Below are 21,387 nucleotides of genomic sequence, written 5' to 3' on the forward strand. Positions count from 1 at the left end.
AACCAAGTCTACATGTCCTCCTCTCCCTCCCTCCTTGTGCCAGATGCCTCATCAAGTGGCTGGAGGTGAGGAAAGTGTGCCCGCTGTGCAACATGCCCGTCTTGCAGCTTGCCCAGCAGGCTGGCACCACGGAACCTCCTGTGCCAATCCAGCAGCCTCTGCCCGGTGTCGAGAACCTGGTCTAGTGGACCTGAAGCCAACATGAGGGTGACACTATACATATAAGTATATACACACACACAAATAAATACAGACGACCAGTCTGCTGGAAAGGTCCAATTATTTGTGACTCTGCGGACCCGCCTGGTGGGAAAGACGTGCTTATCTTTACGACATAAAAAGGGTTTTTCCTCAACTTGCTTGGATTGATCATCAACTGTGGATTAACTTTTTTTTTGTTTTTTTGTTTGTTGGATACGGAAAGAACGTTGATGTGGTTCACAACCAAAGCACTTTTTTTCTGTGGACACCAGCTGAACAGGAGGATGACAGCGAACACAGCAGCCAAGATCTACAATACACGAAATATTTTTTTGTTTTGTTTTTGTTTTGTTTTTAATTATTATTTAATAAGCACTTTACAAGAAGTCAAAACTTAATTGCTTGCAATTGTGGTAGCAATGTTTTATATCAGATTTTTTTGTTTTATATCAGATTTTTGACCATTACTTCCATGTTCAACTTAAAGCCTCGCAGGTTTACATTTTTAATTGGTAAACTTGGACTAGAATCACAAGTCTCAAAGGGAAAAAGTAATAATTTTGTTAAATGTCTGCAAGGCTCCATACATTTTAATTTCTTTCCACACATGCTTTGAAGGAAGCTCAAAAGAGACTTCAATCCATTTATTTGAAATGAAAGGATTACACATGCCAAACTCCATATGAAGTGCCGTCTTATTAGTCTTTACTCTTATTATTATTATTATTATTATTATCCGACTGTTTTAATGGGTTTGTATTATTCTGGCAATCCAGAAAAGTGTTTCACTAATAAATAAACTGCCATGTTTCCTCATATAGCGGCTGTGCGGCAGAGGCGGGGGCGCTAATTTCTCAACTGCACAGAGTACCGGCCATCTATTCGCAGTAAGACATTTATTCGTAAGTGTGAAAATATATATAAAATATTAAAAATATATACAATATATACAAATATGTTCAAATCTTTTTCTTTTTTTTTTCCACATATCATCGCTATCGACGGAATACACTCGGATTCAAAATCACAATTTTTCAAGAAATTTGGGGGCGGGGGGAGCATCCTGCTTGAGTTACCAAACACTGCATTCTTCAAGTTGGTATTATACATTATATTGATATCATATATAGTTGCACACGAACATCATCACAACACAATCCTATTCAATCGCTAATTGAATTTGCTTAAAAAAAAAAAAAAAAAACACTAACTTCGCTGTTATTGATTAAAATGGTAAGATATGTCACCGGGACCAGTCATCCACATCGTCAAATTCTTTTTCAAATGTTCTAATTGCCATTAGTGAAGCAAAAAATAAATAAATACAATGATGAACTGACTAAGAAGTGCAATATGCCGAAATGCATCTATACGCAACTTACCTTTGTGGCGAACTCATTCTCTTCTGCTCCGAAGCATTACAGCGATCCATTTTTAACAAAACAGGCTTACTCAAATATATTTACCATTACTCTTTTCACTCATGACCGCCTCGAAAACATCCGGACTTTCAATCTTGAGTTGATATAATACCGCTCGGCTCCCGCAGACTGAGGGAAGAGGCGAAGTTTTACAACACTTCTCAGCCAGCTCAAGTGTTCAAGCGCGTTAACAGAGTTGTTCTTAAGCTATTTTCAAAATTAGTTAATTTTTCAAAATGGCAGACAACGTGGGCACAGATCATTAATGTTGATTTGTGGAAAAATGTTAAATTGACCAATGTGACGCCCCGGAGCGACGATATACACAATTGTCTGAGATGTGATGTTAACTCATGAAGAAAACAGCTCATTTTCTTAACTATAGCAACACGGGTTCACATACTGTGAATATATAAAGGCAGTGTTTGGGAGTATCCGGGGCTTCAAAAAATAAAAATAAAAAATAAATGTTACAAACACGAATGACACTTATGGTCATTCATTCACCTAAATGTGTTAAAGAAGCACTAAAAATGCATTGGAAGCTGCCATTTCATGTGTATTTTTTTATTTTTTTTTTAAACGATACTGACGAGGTCCATGAGCACTCATGTACCTCTCTCCCTACTAAGGGAGTTGCCCCCTGCTAGAGTCAGTGCTCACTGGATGTAATGAAGCAGCATTTCCATTCACACACACACACACACACACACGATGCATCATTCTCGAGCTTTCGCTTCACTCTCTTTCTGTTTGATACTTTTTTTGTTTTGTTTGGACCACTGAGCCCTGCTTTTTGTTGTGGTTTTTGTGTCCCCGGTTGTAAGCTGCTCCCGTGAAAAGTGCTGATCACTTTAGTGAGCACCAGTTTACAAAAAAAAGGGAAAGGCACAATCATTAAAATCCCAAAAGGTGAAAAGCAAACCCTAACCCATTTTAAAATAAATAAATGTACTTGAATTAAATATTGTAAGATTATAATTAAAATGTGAAGCAGCATTACCATTCAAATTGAATTACAAAATGCCATAATTCACCTGGTTTAATTTCTCTGTGATTTGCTTATTGTGGAATTGAACTGGGAAAATGACTGATTGTGCCTTTAACAATCCAAACAAACAGTCATGGCTGCCCAGGTTACACACACACGACAACACGCTTACACATATAATGTTTTATTATATGCAAGGTGGCATCTCACAACTTTGTCGCACACATAACAACATTGGGAACAAGTATTTCTCTACATTAACCTTTTTCAGAACAAAAAAATACATCTATTAGTTTCTTCACTGTAGTTTAGGATAAAGTTTCCCTTGTGAACATGATGAATCAAAAATTCATTTGCCGAGAAATTGTGTGCCTGATTGATGATCAATAGAATGGCTTCCAACATTTTATTTGGACCCCTAAAAATGTCCCCGTAGCCCATTTTGGCCACCGAACCACAGTTTGGGAAACCCTGACTTGAGAGAACAAAAATGGCAATATTGAGAGAACAAAATAAGCAACAAATTGGCAGTTTTTGCGATGGTGTGTGCTTAATTTTTTTTTAATGTAAAGGCTCCATCACTCAACAAATGTTACAAAAGAATGCTCCTTAAAATGTGATTTATTGTGACAATATGTGTCGTTCACTGCTAACAACACAAGTCTTACGTCTTTGTATGTATCCCGCTTGGTTCAATGTAAACGCATGCTAACTCTGTGTACTGATTATCACCACTGTAACATGTTCACATTGTTAGTGTGTTGATGCCACAAAATGACCTTTAAACAGGGTACACACATACCAATTTTTTTTAATTGTGAGAGACCGCACACACCACAAGGGAAAAAAAACTGCGATTTTTTTTTTTTTTTTTTTTTTTTTTTTTTTTTTGCTCTGTGGTGTGACGTGTACGAGATGACCAACACAGCTCACCACACATATCTCCACCGATGATTGTGAGTCTCCTCCCCCAAACCAGATGTCTGTTGTAGTACCAAGGCTGACCCGTGAGAGGCAGCATGGTGCCACATTGCGTCCACACTGATGAAAAGTACAAAGAAGGAGAAATCAACGATGCTAGGCTTGACTTTGCTATCGTAAATGTTGAACATGTTTAACATTTGCGATAGCCCAGTTATCCGTATGTGTGTACCCTGCTTGAAGCGATCACTCCCTGATATTTATCGTAAACACCACAAAGATCCTAATTCCAATCGAAGTGCCAAAGGAATTAAAAAAAAAAAAAACAGAACATTTCTGCATTTTTTTTAAAAAACAAAAGTGATTGAAGAAAGCAAAGAGATGTAGCCATGAATACTGGAGGAGTGTTACGCATCTTACGCTTAAACTCTGAATACTTACTGAAAGCAGTCAAATCAGAGTTTCATTTGAATCTTGGTGGATGCTTTGAGGACAAGTGCACTCGTTATTTATTCCTCTGTAGCTTTGTTGTGCCCCTCCCTCAGAGAAAACATTATGAAAAATAATAATAATATCCAATATAACAATCTTGACTTTGTTGTAAACAGATGTTCTGTTTGTGGACTTTCACAGACATTGTAAAACTAAAAATTCTGCAGCAGAATATTTTTGAAGATGATGATAATAATAATAGCTGTACAGTATTTGTAAGCTCTATTTTTGTATATTGCTATTTTGAGGGGAATGTAATCTGATTTGTTTTCATGTTCATGTTTTTATTTGGCTAATTTCATGTTTATTCGTTTTAAAAGATACACAATTGCATGTGACTGATTTGAACTGTAATAAAGTTTACAAGATTTGAGTCGTTCTCGTTATTGATGTGCTTGAGTGACAAATCCGATACCTAATATTTATATGAACATAAACAATGCCAGCACGATGAACGAGTGGTTATCACGTCTGCCTCACAGTCCTGAAGTTCTGGGTTTGAATCTTGGCTTAGGCCCTTTTGTATGGAGTTTGCGTGTCGTCCTCATAGTATCTCGTGTTATCTTATAGTCCCATCGTGTGGCCATATAGTGTAATTGCAACAGTGCAAGAATGAAAGCCCGCATGGCGTTTGCTAAAAAACACCTGAAGGAGACTGGGTCGAAGGTTCACCTTCCAACGAGACAATGACCCTAAGCACCCAGCTAAAATACCGAAGGAGTGGCTTCAGAAGAACTCCGTGACTGTTCTTGAATGGCCCAGCCTGACTTAAACCCAACTGAATATCTCTGGAGAGACCTGAAAATGGCCGCCCACCAACGTTCACCATCCAACCTGAGAGAACTGGAGAGGATCCAGTAATCCAAATTCAGGTGTGAAAAACTTGTTGCATGATTCCCAAAAAGACTCCTGGCTGTATTAGCTCAAAAGGGGGCTTCGACTAAATACTGCGCAAAGGGTCTGAATACTTATGGCTGTGTGATATTTCAGTTTTTCTTTTTTAATAAATCTGCACAAATTTCAACGATTCCGTTTTTTTCTGTCAATATGGGGTGCTGTGTGTGCATTAATGGGGGGGGGGGGGGGGGGGGGGAGAATTAAAATAATTTTAGCAAATGGCTGGAATATAACAGAGTGAAAAATTTAAGGGGGTCTGAATACTTTCCGTACCCACTGTATGTAAGTGTACCTTTAAATGTAGACATTAGCTAATGTTAGCTAGCCACGTTAGCTGAATAAATAAGAAACTATGTAATAATACAAGATACGTGTGCTTTGTGTTGTCTTTTTTTGTGTGCGAGATATTTTGGGTGAGACCACCATGAAAAAAGAAGACGCTTGGAATGTCCACCGCAATTTCAGCTGTGCCTTCGTGTGATGAGAGAGGTCTCGCAACAAACACCGTCAATAAATCAATAAGGCAGGTGATGAAAATGGGTTTGATTGAACATGTCATAACAATCAGCACACACTTAAATAAGTTTATTATTCATGTTGCTTGATGAATGCCAATTAAATAAATTACATCAACTGTACAACATTTGCCTTTCCATACTCTCATGATCACACATCCAGTTACGAACGGCAGCAGAAACAAAATAAATAAAAATACTTAAACACACATTAGCTTTATTGACATGTTAAATAATAGAGCGTCAAAATAATTTGCCTTTTAAATAACAACTTAACGCACACAGTATCATCCAGATCTTTGTTTCAACCTGTCAACACCTGTTTCGGGACATTTTACATTCAACTAACAGCGGATTTATATTGTGTAGAGTTTAAGGAGTGCCATGGCGAGGTGACATGTGAGGATGCTACCCACGTGGGTGGCTGTCATCGTTGCTCCAGTGTTGCTGGTCGTGCCACCTGTGATGGCAGTGTTTGCAGTAATGGGGCTAACAGTTGCAGAGTTGCCAGCTGTGGTTGCGACGTTGCCAGTCGCTACGGTGTTGCCAGTCGCTGCGGCGTTGCCAGTCGCTGCTCCGTTGCCAGCTGTGGTTGCGGCGTTGCCAGTCGCTGCGGCGTTGCCAGTCGCTGCGTTGCCAATTGCTGCATTGCCAGTTGCTGCATTGTTAGCTGTGGTTGCAGCGTTGCCAGTCGCTGCGTTGCCAGTTGCTGCGTTGCCAGTCGCAGCATTGCCTGCTGTGGTTGCGGCGTTACCAGTCGCAGCATTGGCTGCTGTAGTTGCAGCGTTGCCAGTCGCTGCGGCGTTGCCAGTCGCTGCGGCGTTGCCAGTCGCAGCATTGCCAGTTGTGGTTGCGGCGTTGCCAGTTGCTGCATTGTTAGTTGTGGGTGCAGAGTTTCCAGTTGCTGCGTTGCCAGTCGCAGCATTGCCTGCTGTGTTTGCGGCGTTGCCAGTTGCTGCGGCGTTGCCAGCTGTGGTTGCGGCGTTGCCAGTTGCTGCGGCGTTGCCAGTCGCAGCATTGCCTGCTGTGGTTGCGGCGTTGCCAGTTGCTGCGTTGCCACCTGTGGTTGCGGCGTTGCCAGTCGCTGCGGCGTTGCCAGTCGCTGCGTTGCCAGCTGTGGTTGCGGCGTTGCCAGTTGCTGCAGTGTTAGCTGTGGATGCAGCGTTTCCAGTCGCAGCATTGGCTGCTGTGGTTGCGGCGTTGCCAGTCGCTGCGTTGCCAGTTGCTGCGTTGCCAGTCGCAGCATTGGCTGCTGTGGTTGCAGCGTTGCCAGTCGCTGCATTGCCAGTTGCTGCATTGCCAGTTGCTGCATTGTTAGCTGTGGATGCAGCGTTTCCAGTCGCAGCATTGGCTGCTGTGGTTGCGGCGTTGCCAGTCGCTGCGTTGCCAGTTGCTGCGTTGCCAGTCGCAGCATTCCCTGCTGTGGTTGCGGCGTTGCCAGTTGCTGCGGCGTTGCCAGCTGTGGTTGCGGCGTTGCCAGTTGCTGCGGCGTTGCCAGTCGCAGCATTGCCTGCTGTGGTTGCGGTGTTGCCAGTTGCTCCATTGCCAGTACCTGCATTGTTAGCTGTGGTTGCAGCGTTTCCAGTTCCTGCGTTGCCAGTCGCAGCATTGCCTGCTGTGGTTCCTGCATTGCCAGTCGCTGCGTTGCCAGCTGTGGTTGCGGCATTGCCAGTTGCTCCATTGACAGTTGCTGCATTGCCTGCTGTGGTTGCAGCGTTGCCAGTCGCTGCGTTGCCAGTCGCAGCATTGCCAGCTGTTGTTGCGGCGTTGCCAGTTGCTGCATTGTTAGTTGTGGGTGCAGAGTTTCCAGTTGCTGCGTTGCCAGTCGCAGCATTGCCTGCTGTGGTTGCGGCGTTGCCAGTCGCTGCGGCGTTGCCAGTCGCTGCTGCGTTGCCAGCTGTGGTTGCGACGTTGCCAGTCGCTGCGGCGTTGCCAGTCGCTGCGTTGCCAGCTGTGGTTGCGGCGTTGCCAGTCGCTGCAGCGTTGCCAGTCGCTGCGTTGCCAGCTGTGGTTGCGGCGTTGCCAGTTGCTGCAGTGTTAGCTGTGGATGCAGCGTTTCCAGTCGCAGCATTGGCTGCTGTGGTTGCGGCGTTGCCAGTCGCTGCATTGCCAGTTGCTGCGTTGCCAGTCGCAGCATTGGCTGCTGTTGTTGCGACGTTGCCAGTCGCTGCGTTGCCAGTTGCTGCGTTGCCAGTCGCAGCATTGCCTGCTGTGGTTGCAGCGTTGCCAGTCGCTGCATTGCCAGTTGCTGCATTGTTAGCTGTGGATGCAGAATTTCCAGTTGCAGCACTGGCTGCTGTTGTTGCGACGTTGCCAGTCGCTGTGTTGCCAGTTGCTGCGTTGCCAGTCGCAGCATTGCCTTCTGTGGTTGCGGCGTTGCCAGTTGCTGTGGCGTTGCCAGCTGTGGTTGCGGCGTTGCCAGTTGCTGCGGCGTTGCCAGTCGCAGCATTGCCTGCTGTGGTTGCGGTGTTGCCAGTTGCTCCATTGCCAGTAGCTGCATTGTTAGCTGTGGTTGCAGCGTTTCCAGTTGCTGCGTTGCCAGTCGCAGCATTGCCTGCTGTGGTTCCTGCATTGCCAGTCGCTGCGGCGTTGCCAGTCGCTGCGTTGCCAGCTGTGGTTGCGGCATTGCCAGTTGCTCCATTGCCAGTTACTGCATTGTTAGCTGTGGTTGCAGCGTTTCCAGTTGCTGCGTTGCCAGTCGCAGCATTGCCTGCTGTGGTTGCAGCGTTGCCAGTCGCTGCGGTGTTGCCAGCTGTCGTTGCGGCGTTGCCAGTTGCTGCGGCGTTGCCAGTCGCTGCGTTGCCAGCTGTGGTTCCTGCATTGGCAGTTGCTGCATTGCCAGTTACTGCATTGTTAGCTGCGGTTGCGGCGTTGCCAGTCGCTGCGGCGTTGCCAGTCGCTGCGGCGTTGCTAGTCGCTGCGGCGTTGGCAGTTGCTGCGGCGTTGCCAGTCGCTGCGTTGCCAGCTGTGGTTCCTGCATTGGCAGTTGCTGCATTGCCAGTTACTGCATTGTTAGCTGCGGTTGCGGCGTTGCCAGTCGCTGTGGCGTTGCCAGTCGCTGCGGCGTTGCTAGTCGCTGCGGCGTTGCCAGTCGCCGCGGCGTTGCCAGTCGCTGCGGTGTTGCCAGTCGCAGCACTGGGCGTGGTGAGGGCAGCTGTTGTCAGCGTAGAAATTTTAGCATTTGTGGATGTTATAACAACCAAACAAAAAAAGCAGTGATTAGTTTGTGCGTCATCTTCAAAAGATGTGACATGCAGGAATGAGAACGAGGCACTTACCGATGATCAGGAGTTGGAGCAGGATTAGCAAGAGCATTTTTTTCCCCTCAAAAAAAACTATTCTCAGGAATATCTAAAAAATAAAAATAAAAAAGGAGAATGAAGTTTAGTGTTTTAAAGAGAAAAATTACTATAAGAAAACAAATCTCAAAATTTAACAAGAATAAGGTTGGAACGTTAAAATTTCCTATTTATCAGAAAAATATGTAGTAACAAGAAAAAGTCATATATTGCAAGGAAAAACGTGAAGTTTTATGAGAAAATCTAAAATGATCAGGGGGAAAAACAAATGAGTTGTCATATAAAAAGGAAATAAATAAATTTTATTTTTGAATCAAGTCCAAACATTATTTTTTTTAAATATAACATAATTTTACGGAAGAGAATTATTTTTTCAAAATATGGGAATGAAGTTGCAGTACTATGAGAAGAAATTAGAAATGATATACCAGTAATGTTTCAATAGTAGGAGAAAAACAATTTTAGGGAAGAATTAAGTTGAATATTACAGGAAAGCAGCTTGAAATATATGGCAATATTCCAAGAAGAATAAATAAATTATAATGAAAATTGTCATAATTTTTTGAGGACAAAACACCCAAAAGAGCCTTAATAAATCTATATTATTTGAGTATAAAGTTGTATTATCAGAAAAAAAAAAAGTGAAATTATTTTCGAATGATTGTGTAATTTTGCGAGGGAAAATAAAGCATCCAAGAATAAAGTTGAAATATCAAAAAAAAATCAAAATGTTTGAAAACAGTTGGGGAAAAAAAAAAAAAAAAGAATCTTTTACATAAATTTTGTAATATTATGAAGGGAAGAGGTATCAAAATAGAACGAGAATCAAGTAATATGTATTGGGGGGAAAGACAAAATGTTGCCAGAATATTAAAAGCCAAAAATTCAAACTTTGAAAGAAGATTACAAAAATAATGTTTTTACGACATCAAGCTATTGTGTTCAGTCATTCCAATCTACAAACGTATACTATTACTCAAGGGAAGAAAAAAAATATTAAACATTTTTATAAAAATTATATATATATATATATATATATATGCATCTTTTGTCCTTGTAATTTCGTAACTGTTTTTCTCTTGAGTGTTCCACTGTCTTTGCTGCTTCGGTTTTTCTTCGTTTAGCCACATTACAATAAGCAGTTCTAATTATTATTGTAAATATAAACACGTCCGAATGTTTTGCAGAGATGCTCTAGCCCATTTAGTAGTTCATCAGCAGACAGAAAAAGCATGTACTTACAAAAGTGTTGACTTGATTGTGTTTCTGCGTCTTTCGGTCAGTTGAGGCCTCGAGTGTCTCGTTCCAAGTGACTTCGCGTCTTTATAGGCCTCGCGACAGCCACCAGAAGACGTTCGCTGATCATTCCTTCCGCCTTGCTCACCTCTGTACTTTTCTTTTTAAGGTCATTGCATCATTTTGGCGTGGCCCGTTTGCAAAGAAAACAGCCGCGGACAAAGACGTCACTGTTCATCGCACACCGCTGACAATCCCGTCATCGCCGTCTCAGCGCGCTTGTCCGCAGAAGAAGGCATCCGTGGAATGAGCACAAAGGTGGGAACCGCTTTGTCTGCACCTGTCATCCGTTATCCCATTCAATCGTTTGCACCTACGTCACTGCGTTCACTGTCCACAAGTCAGCGAAACTCGTGCATGAGTTTTTCTCCCTCCATAACAACAGTTGTATAAGATGCCACTTTTTGGATCATCAACGATACTATAAGGTTTTCTAAAACAAAAAACCACAATGAGAGCAGTATGTTTCGTTTTTTTTTTTTTTTTGTAATTGCCTCAAAATACAGTATTGAAATGAAACGAACAAGATGTGCTTTAATTTGAGGGTTTGTATATCCAAACCCGGTGAAATGTGTAGGAAATGCAGCAGTTTGTATATATGCCTTCCACTTTTTAGGGGACCAAAAGTAATTGGACAAATGAACAATCATAAATCAAACTTTCACTTTTTGATACTTGGTTGCAAATCCTTTGCAGTCAATTACAGCCTGAAGTCTGGAACGTGTAGACATCACCAAACGCTGGATTTCATCCCTGGTGTTGTTCTGCCAACCATCGACCACAACTGTCTTCAGTTCCTGAATTTTCCATTCAGTTTTGTCTTGAGCAAGTGAAATGGTATTGGTATTGGTATTGCTAAATTGAAGTCAGTGTATTTATAACGTGCTGTGGCAAAGGGAAAAAGATGAACAGGAAATACTTTATTTAAAACAAAGTCATGCAAAGAGAACCCAAAACCCCAGCCTGAGACCAAACTTGAGGGACCTGTACAGCAACAACTCCATTATTTGTGCAGAACATTTGAAAGGTTTTGATTCGCACGGTTAATAAGAAAGCTTTTAAGCTCTTGTGTACATAAATCAACTGTAGAGAAACAGCACGAACGCCAAGAAGTCTTCAGGTCAAATGTTCTTGTTTTTCTTTGCTCGCTTGGTTTTGTTGTTCTGGTTCTGGTTGTTGTTCTTGGACTTTTCCAGCAGAGCGAGCGTGTCGCGCTTTTCAATCTGCCTCAGCTGCTTCTTCTTCATCCTCTTGATCTTCGCCGGGTTTCGGATCTGACGACGGAAGCAAAAAAAAAAAAAAGGTACACCATCTCGCTGCTGTATAAGTGCACTTCATAAAAGTGAGAGGTGTCCCAAATATTTTGGCCACCTTAACTACTCTTGAGGTGCCGAAATATTAGGAACAAGCTTTCGCTATGACGTGGTTCAGTTCTACACCACTGTAGACTACAACTGCAATAATAACAATATTGTTAAACAGGCTTGGGGAGTAACGGAATACATCTAACGGTGTTATAGGAAAACTAATTTGTTTGAAAATGCATCGACGATTTACTGTTTTTGTCCGTAACAATCAATAAAAGGCGTCCTCGGTTTTCGACGACGCTGACATTCGAGCTTTGCCAACGGTCCGCAATGAACTAGTTATAAGACTGAACAAGAGGTCCAGCTCGGTTTGGTTTTACATATATGCTCCAGAAGTGTTGAACATAAAAATATTGTAATAATGACTTTCCAACTGCGTTATTGTAGGTTAGTGATAGACTACTGCGTGTTCCGTCCGACCTGTGTACAAATTCGGGTTACTTTCACTACGTAGGAACGAAACTCCATCTTAAACTAAGGACCCCCACTCCCCCCCAATATCGTCATTACGACGATTGGCACGAGGGACGCACGACTACGTACCACTTGCACGACCTCCGCCTTGCGTTCGTTCTCCGCTCGTCGCTTCAAGTTCTCCTCTCGCCGTTTCCGCTTGTCCTGCGAAGGCGTCGGGGCATAGGGGAGTGAGTGAGAATGGAGCGTAATTGTTGTTGCTGCTGCTGCTGAGTTATACCTCTTTCACTTTGGCTTTCTGCTCTTTCAGCTGCAACATGTAGTTCTGCACCAGCTGCTTCTCTCGCTTGGCCTGCATCTTCTTCTCCCAGGAGGTACACAGCGACGAGTCTCGTACCAGCGCGGAGAACCTACACAAACACGCGGAAGCAAACACGACAGCAGTAGCAGGTTAGTCCACAACACAAAAAAGCCTTTGTCAGCTTCTAAAAGTCATCAAATAACTCAAATAGTATCTTGGGGTTTATTTACTCAACTTGAGCGAGTGCCTGGAATTCATTTACTGAACTCCAGAGATTACCAGGTGCTTATTTACTCAACTGTAGTGAGTACAAGGGGGGAATTAATCATTCTAATGTTCATTCCATTGATTAATCTGATTTAATTTTCATTATTGACCAAAAGTGACGGAAAGGAAAATGTGCACGTGAGGTAAAGGTGTTATTGTTGTCCACTTGGGGTGGCCATCCTCAAGTTCCACACTGTATTTTCGACTTTGAATGCGTGTGGCTTTGGAAAGGCCGGGCCTGGTGAGTGACGTGGGTGTCAGCGAATGAGAAAGCAGTGGAGGCCAACCGTTTACCAGGTCGAAGTGTCGAAAGCCTAGGCGTCAGTTGAGTCGCAGGCCTTTTTGTGCTCAACTGTGGAACACCGGGCGTTTGTTTGCTCAACTGCAGCCATTGAGTTCCTATACTCAACTGCAAAGTACCAATCATTGACTCTCTCAACTGCAGAGTAGCAGGCCTTGAGTTGAAGGAGGCGTCTACAACTGAAATTATTTTGTAAACGTCAATGTTTTTCTTGTCATTAAGTATTATTATACATTATGACGTCACCTCTGTTTGTTGCGGTCCTTCCACACTCTGCCTGACTTTGGCTTCCCGAGAGGAATAACCACCGTCGCTTTCACACTCGACCCCAGACGAGGCTTCTTCTTGGGGGATTGCGACTCCGTCTCCGGTGTCGTTGGGGCTTTTTCTACCGGGGCGGCCTTGGACACCTGGCCGGCTATGTCCACCTCTGCTGCGGCGTCTGTGCGAGGCTCCACCGGCTCCGGCTCGAGACACAGTGCAGGCTTCTCCTCCACGGTCTCCGGTTCGATACATACTGCGGGCTTCTCCTCCACAGTCTCCGGTAGGACACATACTGCGGGCTTCTCCTCGACCGGCTCCGGTAGGACACATACTGCGGGCTTCTCCTCGACCGGCTCCGGTTCGACACATACTGTTGGCTTCTCCTCGACCGGCTCCGGCGCCTGTTCCATCGGGTCTTTCTGCTCCGGTATGACGAACCTCCTGGTCCTCCTGCCGGAAGTCACCGGGGTTCTCTGGAGTCCGGATGGGCGACGCACCACGCGGCCGCTGCGGGTCCGCATGGTCATGAGCGCTGGGTGTTGATCTTCGTCCGCTACGCGTGCCGCTTGTGTATCGCCGCTGTCCGACATGTCTGTTTTCCAACGCTCTCCCCACGTGTAAGCTGGCTCGGTAGCTGTTACGTACTTCCGTTTTTTTGTAAACAACGTCTTTTCATTACTGCCATCTTTCGGTAGGAGGGTGAACTGTATAAAACCGCCCAGAAAACGTTTGTTTTATGCTCTTCATTTTAAAAAAAAGTTTATTTTGTATTTTATTATGTATTCATTAATGACTCTTTGTCTGTTTTTCCTTGTAAATTGAGTTTTTCAATCAAGATTGTTTTAAAGCGAAAGCTTATTTTTCTTCGTGGCTTTGAAACGCGGCTCCATTTTCAGTCGTAAATGTAATGGTGCCACCCGTTGTCCAAAAAGCGTCATTGCAGCATCTTAAAAAATGGCATCACATGATTAGACTTCCGCACCACAAGATGCCGCATGATGTTTCATCCTCTCCTCTTCGATAAATAATGAAAGTCAAACCCGTACACTTGAAGTCCAGTTCATCAAAAACGTACGCTTTTATGCTGTTTAAGAAGCAGGAACCGGTTTAGGCGAAGACTCGTCATGTCGCTGCTGGGACTCGCAAACTTCCTGCTGCTGCTCGTTGGACTCTCGGTAAGAACTTTTGCTTTTTCGAATAAATCCTCCACATTTTCGCTTCAGCAGTACCAGCACACACGTCGCTTTAACAACCATCTTGCCTACAATTAAGCTCACTGACCACTACATAGAGGTGTTTAGGTGTTTACTACATTTATCTTCATGAGAGGGACAACGTAAAAAGGGTACTCGGTTTACGACGGAGTTGCCGTCCTGTTGCGGTGACGTAACCCGAACCTGTACGTAAACTGATATCACTAACTTTCGTTAACACAGTCGTAATTACAGCATCCGCATGAAAACACTTTTAAAACGTTGTATTTGTGTACAATTGATTTAAAAAGGCCCTTTGTCCCCTTTAAATAAAATCATGCCTCATTGATTTCAGTTGACTGCCTGACTCAGTTGACAGATCCTTAAAGTTAGCAGATACGCCATTAAAAAAAACAACCAAAAAAAACATGAACGTTTTAACCGAACGAATTGTCTTTCCTCAAGTGAGCGTGCGCGTTGCAATAAATCATCAATAAAAGGTATTTTTGCCTGTGTGTTGACAGCTGGCCGCACCTCCGTCCTTCAGCGTGGACTACCAGAACGACTGCTTCCGCAAGGATGGAGAGAAGTTCCGCTACATCTCGGGCAGCATCCACTACAGCAGGATCCCCAGGGCCTACTGGAAGGACCGGCTGCTTAAGATGTACATGGCGGGCCTGAATGCCGTCCAGACGTACGTGACCTCGTCGTTGACCCCGTGTCCCGCTGTTGCTAGAACGTGGCAGTACAAATGCTGTAAAAATGACACAACCTGTTTCCTTGGTATGGCTGTGCCATTTAAGAGCCACGGTTTTATATTTTGAGAATGAATCCCCTGCAATTCATTTCCCACCGCAGGTATATTCCATGGAACTTCCACGAGGAGTCTCCGGGCATGTACGACTTCAGCGGAGACAGAGATTTGGAACATTTCCTTCAGCTGGCTCAGGATATTGGCCTACTGGTCATTCTTCGACCGGGGCCTTATATTTGTGCCGAGTGGGACATGGTGAAAGAAACTCCATCCGTCCATCTATCCGTTTCCTACATTGCTTGCTTTTTCTACTACGATACACTCACTGGCCATTTCATTAGGTACACTTATCTCATCAAGCGTTATAAAAAAAGACAATACACTAAACCCTGGCTATTTGCAGATGAGAATTGATGTCCCCACGCCAAAAAAAGGGTTTGTACTTGCATTAAGCTGCCACAAGGTGGCAGCAAATCACCTAAAATGGAGAGGATCATAAAGCATCAACACCTTGCTTCCAGCATATGCACAATTGTGAACCCACGTTACATAAACTATTGTTTTCAGTAGTTAAATTATTCAACGCAAACAAACCACCTTCACATAAGGCTCATCAATAGTATTAGCTAGCATACTAGCTTAAATAACACGCTCGCACAAACTGACGTGACGTCTCACATGGACAAACAAATATGCTCACAAGCACTTTATACAAACTGTATGAAGTCACCTTTTGGCATTTACACACGATAATAAATGTTAGGGAATACATACAAATTGTAACAGTAACGTAGACTACATTGGGCGTCAGTAGATGCATTGAGAGAGAAGCAGAAACTTGTACTTTCGCTTTGGGCTGTGCGTGAGGTGCAAGAACTGCACCTATTCTATTCACGTAATGGTGTACCTTATGATGTGGCCAGTGACTAAAAGAGTAATAAATGACCAACGTTCAACATGTGTCCGCCAGGGAGGACTGCCTGCCTGGCTTCTCCAGAAGAAAGACATTGTGCTGCGCTCTTCAGATCCAGGTGAAAATCCGAGCGTCGCAGTTGTATATACAGTGGACAACCGAGTCACGGATTGGCTTTTCAATTTTCTCCATATTTTTTTTTCAATGTTTTTTTTTTCAATTTTCTTCCATTTGAATTTTTTTTAAGGGGGAACAAACCCCTAAAAAAGTTCCCCCTTGCCCTGTGCAATTATAATGGCCGACAATTATCTGCGGATTTTCGCCATTTGCGCTTCAGCCCTTTCCCTATCCCCACTGTCCACTGTACATCTAATATATTAGTTTGAATCACATAGCATTAACCACCGCATTATACACCGTTTATTGCAGATTACATAGCAGCAGTGGACAGCTGGATGAGCAAGTTGCTGCCGATGATGAAGCGTTTCCTCTATCAGAATGGCGGCCCTATCATCAGCGTGCAGGTGCTTTGGTGTCTCGTTGTTGTCTGTTTCTATGACAACTGTAGCATTTCCATAATAACGGATTAACACCGTTGTTGTTGTTCAGGTGGAGAATGAATACGGCAGCTACTTTGCGTGCGACTACAACTACATGCGTCACCTCTCCAAGCTAATGCGGTCTTACCTTGGCGAGGACGCGGTGCTGTTCACCACCGACGGCGCGTCGCTGGGCTTCCTCAAGTGCGGCGCCATCCAAGGCGTCTACGCCACCGTCGACTTCGGCCCAGGTTGGTCAGCGGCGATAATAAGAGGCCCAAATAATGACTTGATGCTCCCCCCCTTTATTTCAGGTTCCAATGTGTCCGCAGCATTTGCAGTGCAGCGACATGCAGAACCTCATGGACCCTTGGCAAGCCTCTACCTTGTTTTCTCTTTCTTAGTCATATCGGGGAACCTTGTTGTCCTGTGACTCAAGTTAGCATTCTATGGTGGTACCTCGGCTTATGAGCGACCCAACATACTGATTTTCTGCCTTTTGCTGTGAGTAAAGAGTTGAGTTACAACCGCAAGATGGTGGCGTGTACCTTGTTTGGCAGTTATTGAGCAATGCTTCAAAAAAGATGCCATGTGTGCTTGCTTCGAGTTCTTTATTGCCACTTCTGGTTGAAGTTTTCTCTGAAAGTAAACATACTGTAAAACAAAGTGTATTGAAGCAAAGAAACGGGGAAAGATTTATGATAAGAGTGATTTGAGTTACCTCCTTTTTTGAGAGAGACTCACTGTCTTCCTTCCCGCCTCTGCACCTCCAGGTGAACTCTGAGTACTACACAGGCTGGCTGGACCACTGGGGCTGGCCTCACTCCGCCGTCTCGGCCAAAAAAGTGGCCTTGACCCTCAACGAGATCCTGGCCACGGGTGCAAACGTCAACCTGTGAGTCCTCTTATTTGTGCGAGTCCACATTTTAGACCCAATTCAACATTAGACCAGAACAGACACCACAATTTTATTAGTAGCAAGGCGAGGGATTTGTACTGTAATTTATATGAAAGTGTATCAGGGTAACAAAAGAATATATTAGAATAAAGTAATAGACATAACAATGTTAAAAGGAGATATGAAGTAGAGAGATGAAAACAAAGAAACAATTGGTGAAAAAACAATATTTATGAGAAAGTCAAAACTTTAACAAAAATGAAGTTGTAATATTTTACTTGGAAAAAAATAATATTGCAAGAATTAAGTTCTTACAAATTGGGAAGGGCCAATACAACTTTTTTTCAGACCGAGTACAAGCGCTTACATTTGAGGACTTGTCGATACCGATTATTGATTATTGATTATTGACAATGTCGTTCCGTCTTGCAATTGTCATGAAAATGTGTTTGCTTTTGAATTTTTAAGTCTAAATACTCGGAGAAAAAAAAGTGACAACATTAAGTGACTGCAGATGTAATATTTTGAGGGGAAAAAAAGTTTTTGTTTTATGAGAAAAACATTAGTATAAATGCCTCACTCTCTCAGCAGTCTCAAGTGTTCTGGAGTCCTCGGTAGTCTTGAAAATCCTCTTTTGTCGTGTGACAGGTACATGTTCATTGGGGGGACCAACTTTGGATACTGGAATGGTCAGTGTATTAAAAAAGATGGACTCCAAAAAGATGTTAATAATAACATAGATTTTATGGCAGCTGATCATGTTGAACCCCCCCCCCCCCCCCCCCCCTCAGGTGCCAATTCGCCTTACGCAACGCAGCCGACCAGTTACGACTACAACGCTCCACTCACTGAGGCCGGAGACCTCACCGAGAAGTACTTTGCAATCCGGGAGGTGATCAAAATGGTATGCGAATTTATCCATTTCATTGCATCGTTCTCCACGTGACACGAAAAGCGACTCGTATCTTTTCTCTCAAACAGTACCGCGAAATACCACAAGGGCTCATACCGCCATCAAGTCCGAAGTTTGCCTACGGTGCTGTCAAAATGCAGCAGGTAGGCACACAAACTCGCAGTCGGAACCTAGCGCTGTATGTGGCAGGTGAACTCCATTCGACTCACATCGCAATAAGCAGCAAGTTTGGGCATGGGGACCACGGATCATGACAATCAGAGGGTAATTGACAGCCATTATAATTACACTGAGGGGAAAAAAGAAAACAAACTCAAGGCACCACTGTATTCTAATCTGTTGAAAACCTTTCTTTAACTTAAATTAACGTTTTTCCTTCTGCCACAGCTGCAAACGGTGTCCGAAGCCTTAGAGACAATCTCCTTCTCTGGTCCAGTGGCGAGCGTGTTCCCTCAGACGTTCACTGACCTCAGCCAGGTAGCTCCTTATGCTTGAACGTGGCTGTCTATATTAATATCAATATGGCCTTCAACTGAAATCACAAAAATCTCATTTTTGGTTTTAATTGGGTTTTTTTTCTTGACAATGAATGACAATGAAACTATTCAAATCCAATTTCTTCTTCACACGCTTCTGGAATTAAACTTATTTCTACTGATACCAAAACAATAGGTTGTTTGTTGTTGTTGTCGTCGTCCGGTGTCTTTGGCGAAACCGTCCCGCGTACTAATCGGTCGTTCACACGTCTGGTTGCAAAACAGTTCGTTGGATGGATGTTTGTGTCGTTGCTTTTGAAGGGCCTCTTTGTCCTGTCCTGTAGGCATTTGGCTATGTGCTGTACAGGACTGAGCTGCCGGTGAATTGCAGCACGCCCACGCCGCTGGCGTCGCCACTGAACGGAGTCCATGACCGAGCGTATGTGTCTGTGGACGGGGTGAGTCCACAATGGATTGCTTCTTATTATAAAATAAATAAATACATTCCGCTCCTTGCAGTGTAATTGTCAGTGGGGCCTTCCCGTGCCTACTTTTGTCTTCATTTTAGCTGTACAAAATGTTGCTATACAATATGGAATTATTTGTTGTTTTTGTAGGAGTGCCTATTCAATTGAACATTTTGCTGTAGAAGTGCAATCGATCAAATATAGAGGTACACTTTTCACAGCTATACTAACTAACTACCGGTCCGATCAATCAAGCCGTACATGTTAATTTGGCCAGTGTCCCACAATGAAATGTTAAATATGGGCGTTGTATGGGGCTGGACTGCGACACCCTGATTTATATGACAGAATTGGAACCCTCGGAATAGAACTTTAGAGGTTCCTCTATACTAATGTTAGACTGAAACGTTAGACTTGTAATAAGCAAAACACATGGCCACGTATTCATGCTGACTTTGTTTCAAGGTGGCTGCGGGCGTTCTGGAGAGAAACAAAGTCCTAAGCATTAACGTGACCGGCAAAGCTGGCAGTCAAGTGGACATACTGGTGGAGAACATGGGCCGGATCAACTACGGAAGATATATTAATGACTTCAAGGTTTGTAACTGTTTACTTGAGGCCGGTTGATCCATTAGGCAATACAGTACAGACAAATGCAGAGGGGGGTAAATATATATGTATAAATGTCGAATGTGGTAATTTGCCAGGATAAAGGTAGGAAACATACAGGTTTGGGAGAAACATATGCTGCCATCCAAGCAACGTCTTTTCTAGTCAAGAATCTAGTCAAGTGTGTATCATCACTTGACTAGATTCTTTGCACGTGTTGTCTTTGCGCAGGGCCTCGTGACCAACCTGACGTTGGGCAATGTCGCGCTCAAAGGGTGGACCATGTACAGCCTCAGTATCGACCAAGCGGTCAGCCAGGGCCTCTTCTGGGAGACGAAATCCACGTCGGCCGGCCCCCTCCCTCCCGCCGCCCTCTCACTTCCGGCCTTCTACGTAGGAACTTTCCTCATTCCCGACGCCATCCCCGATCTCCCTCAGGATACCTACATCAGCCTGTCCAAATGGCGCAAGGCACGTTTACTCATATGACTTAAGTTTTCATCTATGTCGACTAGACTACGGCATGTTAATGTTAGTCAAGATGGTGGTACTTGGAGACCTATGATTTTTTTTGTCTTTAGGTGGTACTCAGTTTGAAACTTATACAGTTAAATCTAACTCTCACGCAATCTGTCTTCTGTTCTCTTCAGGGGCAGGTTTGGATCAACGGTTTCAATTTGGGACGCTACTGGCCGTCGCGAGGTCCCCAGTTGACTCTTTTCGTGCCGGGCAGCATCCTCAGCACCGACGCCCCCAACAACGTGACGGTCCTGGAGCTGGAGGCGACCCCCTGCCTCTCGGGACCGTGCACGGTGGAGTTCACCACCGCTCCCATCCTGAATGCGACGGTGCAGAACGACCGCCGGCAGCGCTGGCCGACGTTTAGAGCCCATTTGCTTTAATGATAAAGGGAAGAGTCTGTTTTGCAAATTTTGCTGAAAACAGTCACTTGATTTGTGACTGATTGCAGAAATAGCTGTGACTTTTAATGATTCAATGTGTCTTCTGGAGAAGTGCTGAAGTACTTTACCACATTAATGACATTTTAAACTTTCATCAATGGGTTCATCATTATTTTGCCTAAATAATAGTTTTGAATGCCAAAAACACATCAGGGAATACACACTTTTTACATGTTGTGGTATAATTGCCTGTTTTTTTTATTTCTGCATTTGAATGGATTGACTTTTAATAAAAATGGAAGGATTATACTGCACAATGATTTAAATGTTTCTTTATTTTTGGACTACTTAACAACGATGGATACTTCACCTTAAAAGACAGCAATAGTTTTTGTTATGAAAATGGAATAAATTTAAGTGTATGTGCCAAAAACAATTGTTACAAAAGGTAAGATTTAAGTATATTATTGATATACTGTATTTAAAGAGCTGAAGTTATAAATTACAGAATCAGGCAAAACTGCCCACGCTTGTTTCATTATATTTGCCTAATTACAGCAAAAAATGTTTTTTTTTAAAAGTATACTGGTTCCTCTCAAGAAATTTAAATATTGTGGAAAATCATTTCAACATACTAATTTTTTTATTGAACTACTGAAATAAATGATCCTTTCTACCTCATTCAAAATTATTGAGACGCACCTGTAGGTGTGCTTTTGGTGTAAGGGCCAGCGCTCGTGTAATACTATTCTGTCCGCACGGTGGCGGTGATATAT

General features: G+C 43.6%; 4 protein-coding genes and 1 long non-coding RNA gene across 6 annotated transcripts in view; 3 read left to right on the forward strand and 2 right to left on the reverse strand.

Moving 5' to 3' along the window:
- rnf24 (ring finger protein 24) overlaps positions 1 to 4,399 on the forward strand; it is a 30,330-nt gene extending 25,931 nt beyond the window's left edge. For both annotated transcript variants that reach the window (XM_061679539.1, XM_061679538.1), the window contains exon 6: positions 44 to 4,399. In XM_061679539.1, coding sequence (XP_061535523.1) covers positions 44 to 185 — 142 coding nt within the window. In that variant the 3' untranslated portion in view covers positions 186 to 4,399. The remainder of the gene's footprint in view (positions 1 to 43) is intronic.
- Positions 4,400 to 5,493: 1,094 nt separating this feature from the next.
- Positions 5,494 to 10,058, reverse strand: LOC133404168 (uncharacterized transmembrane protein DDB_G0289901-like). Its single transcript, XM_061679826.1, has 3 exons — positions 9,980 to 10,058; positions 8,717 to 8,789; positions 5,494 to 8,592 (listed from the first exon to the last, which is right to left on the reverse strand). Exons 2-3 carry the CDS (start codon positions 8,751 to 8,753, stop codon positions 5,795 to 5,797), a joined length of 2,835 nt encoding a protein of 944 aa, XP_061535810.1. The 5' UTR covers positions 8,754 to 8,789; positions 9,980 to 10,058; the 3' UTR covers positions 5,494 to 5,794.
- An 86-nt stretch (positions 10,059 to 10,144) lies between these two features.
- LOC133404315 (uncharacterized) lies at positions 10,145 to 11,240 on the forward strand. Its single transcript, XR_009768804.1, has 2 exons — positions 10,145 to 10,291; positions 10,730 to 11,240. It is a non-coding gene; the product is annotated as an uncharacterized LOC133404315 (long non-coding RNA).
- Positions 10,934 to 13,585, reverse strand: ccdc86 (coiled-coil domain containing 86). The gene is made up of 4 exons (XM_061680077.1): positions 12,930 to 13,585; positions 12,095 to 12,224; positions 11,944 to 12,018; positions 10,934 to 11,307 (listed from the first exon to the last, which is right to left on the reverse strand). Exons 1-4 carry the CDS (start codon positions 13,535 to 13,537, stop codon positions 11,155 to 11,157), a joined length of 966 nt encoding a protein of 321 aa, XP_061536061.1. The 5' UTR covers positions 13,538 to 13,585; the 3' UTR covers positions 10,934 to 11,154.
- Positions 12,976 to 20,931, forward strand: glb1 (galactosidase, beta 1). Its single transcript, XM_061680078.1, has 16 exons — positions 12,976 to 14,122; positions 14,665 to 14,834; positions 14,999 to 15,149; positions 15,865 to 15,925; positions 16,237 to 16,331; positions 16,417 to 16,597; positions 16,661 to 16,719; positions 17,120 to 17,241; positions 17,893 to 17,933; positions 18,036 to 18,148; positions 18,226 to 18,300; positions 18,545 to 18,634; positions 18,978 to 19,091; positions 19,566 to 19,697; positions 19,941 to 20,180; positions 20,360 to 20,931. Exons 1-16 carry the CDS (start codon positions 14,072 to 14,074, stop codon positions 20,609 to 20,611), a joined length of 1,947 nt encoding a protein of 648 aa, XP_061536062.1. The 5' UTR covers positions 12,976 to 14,071; the 3' UTR covers positions 20,612 to 20,931.
- The last annotated feature ends 456 nt before the right edge of the window (positions 20,932 to 21,387 follow it).

Source organism: Phycodurus eques, chromosome 6 (assembly GCF_024500275.1).
Source record: "Phycodurus eques isolate BA_2022a chromosome 6, UOR_Pequ_1.1, whole genome shotgun sequence".
Classification (NCBI taxonomy): Eukaryota; Metazoa; Chordata; class Actinopteri; order Syngnathiformes; family Syngnathidae; genus Phycodurus; species Phycodurus eques.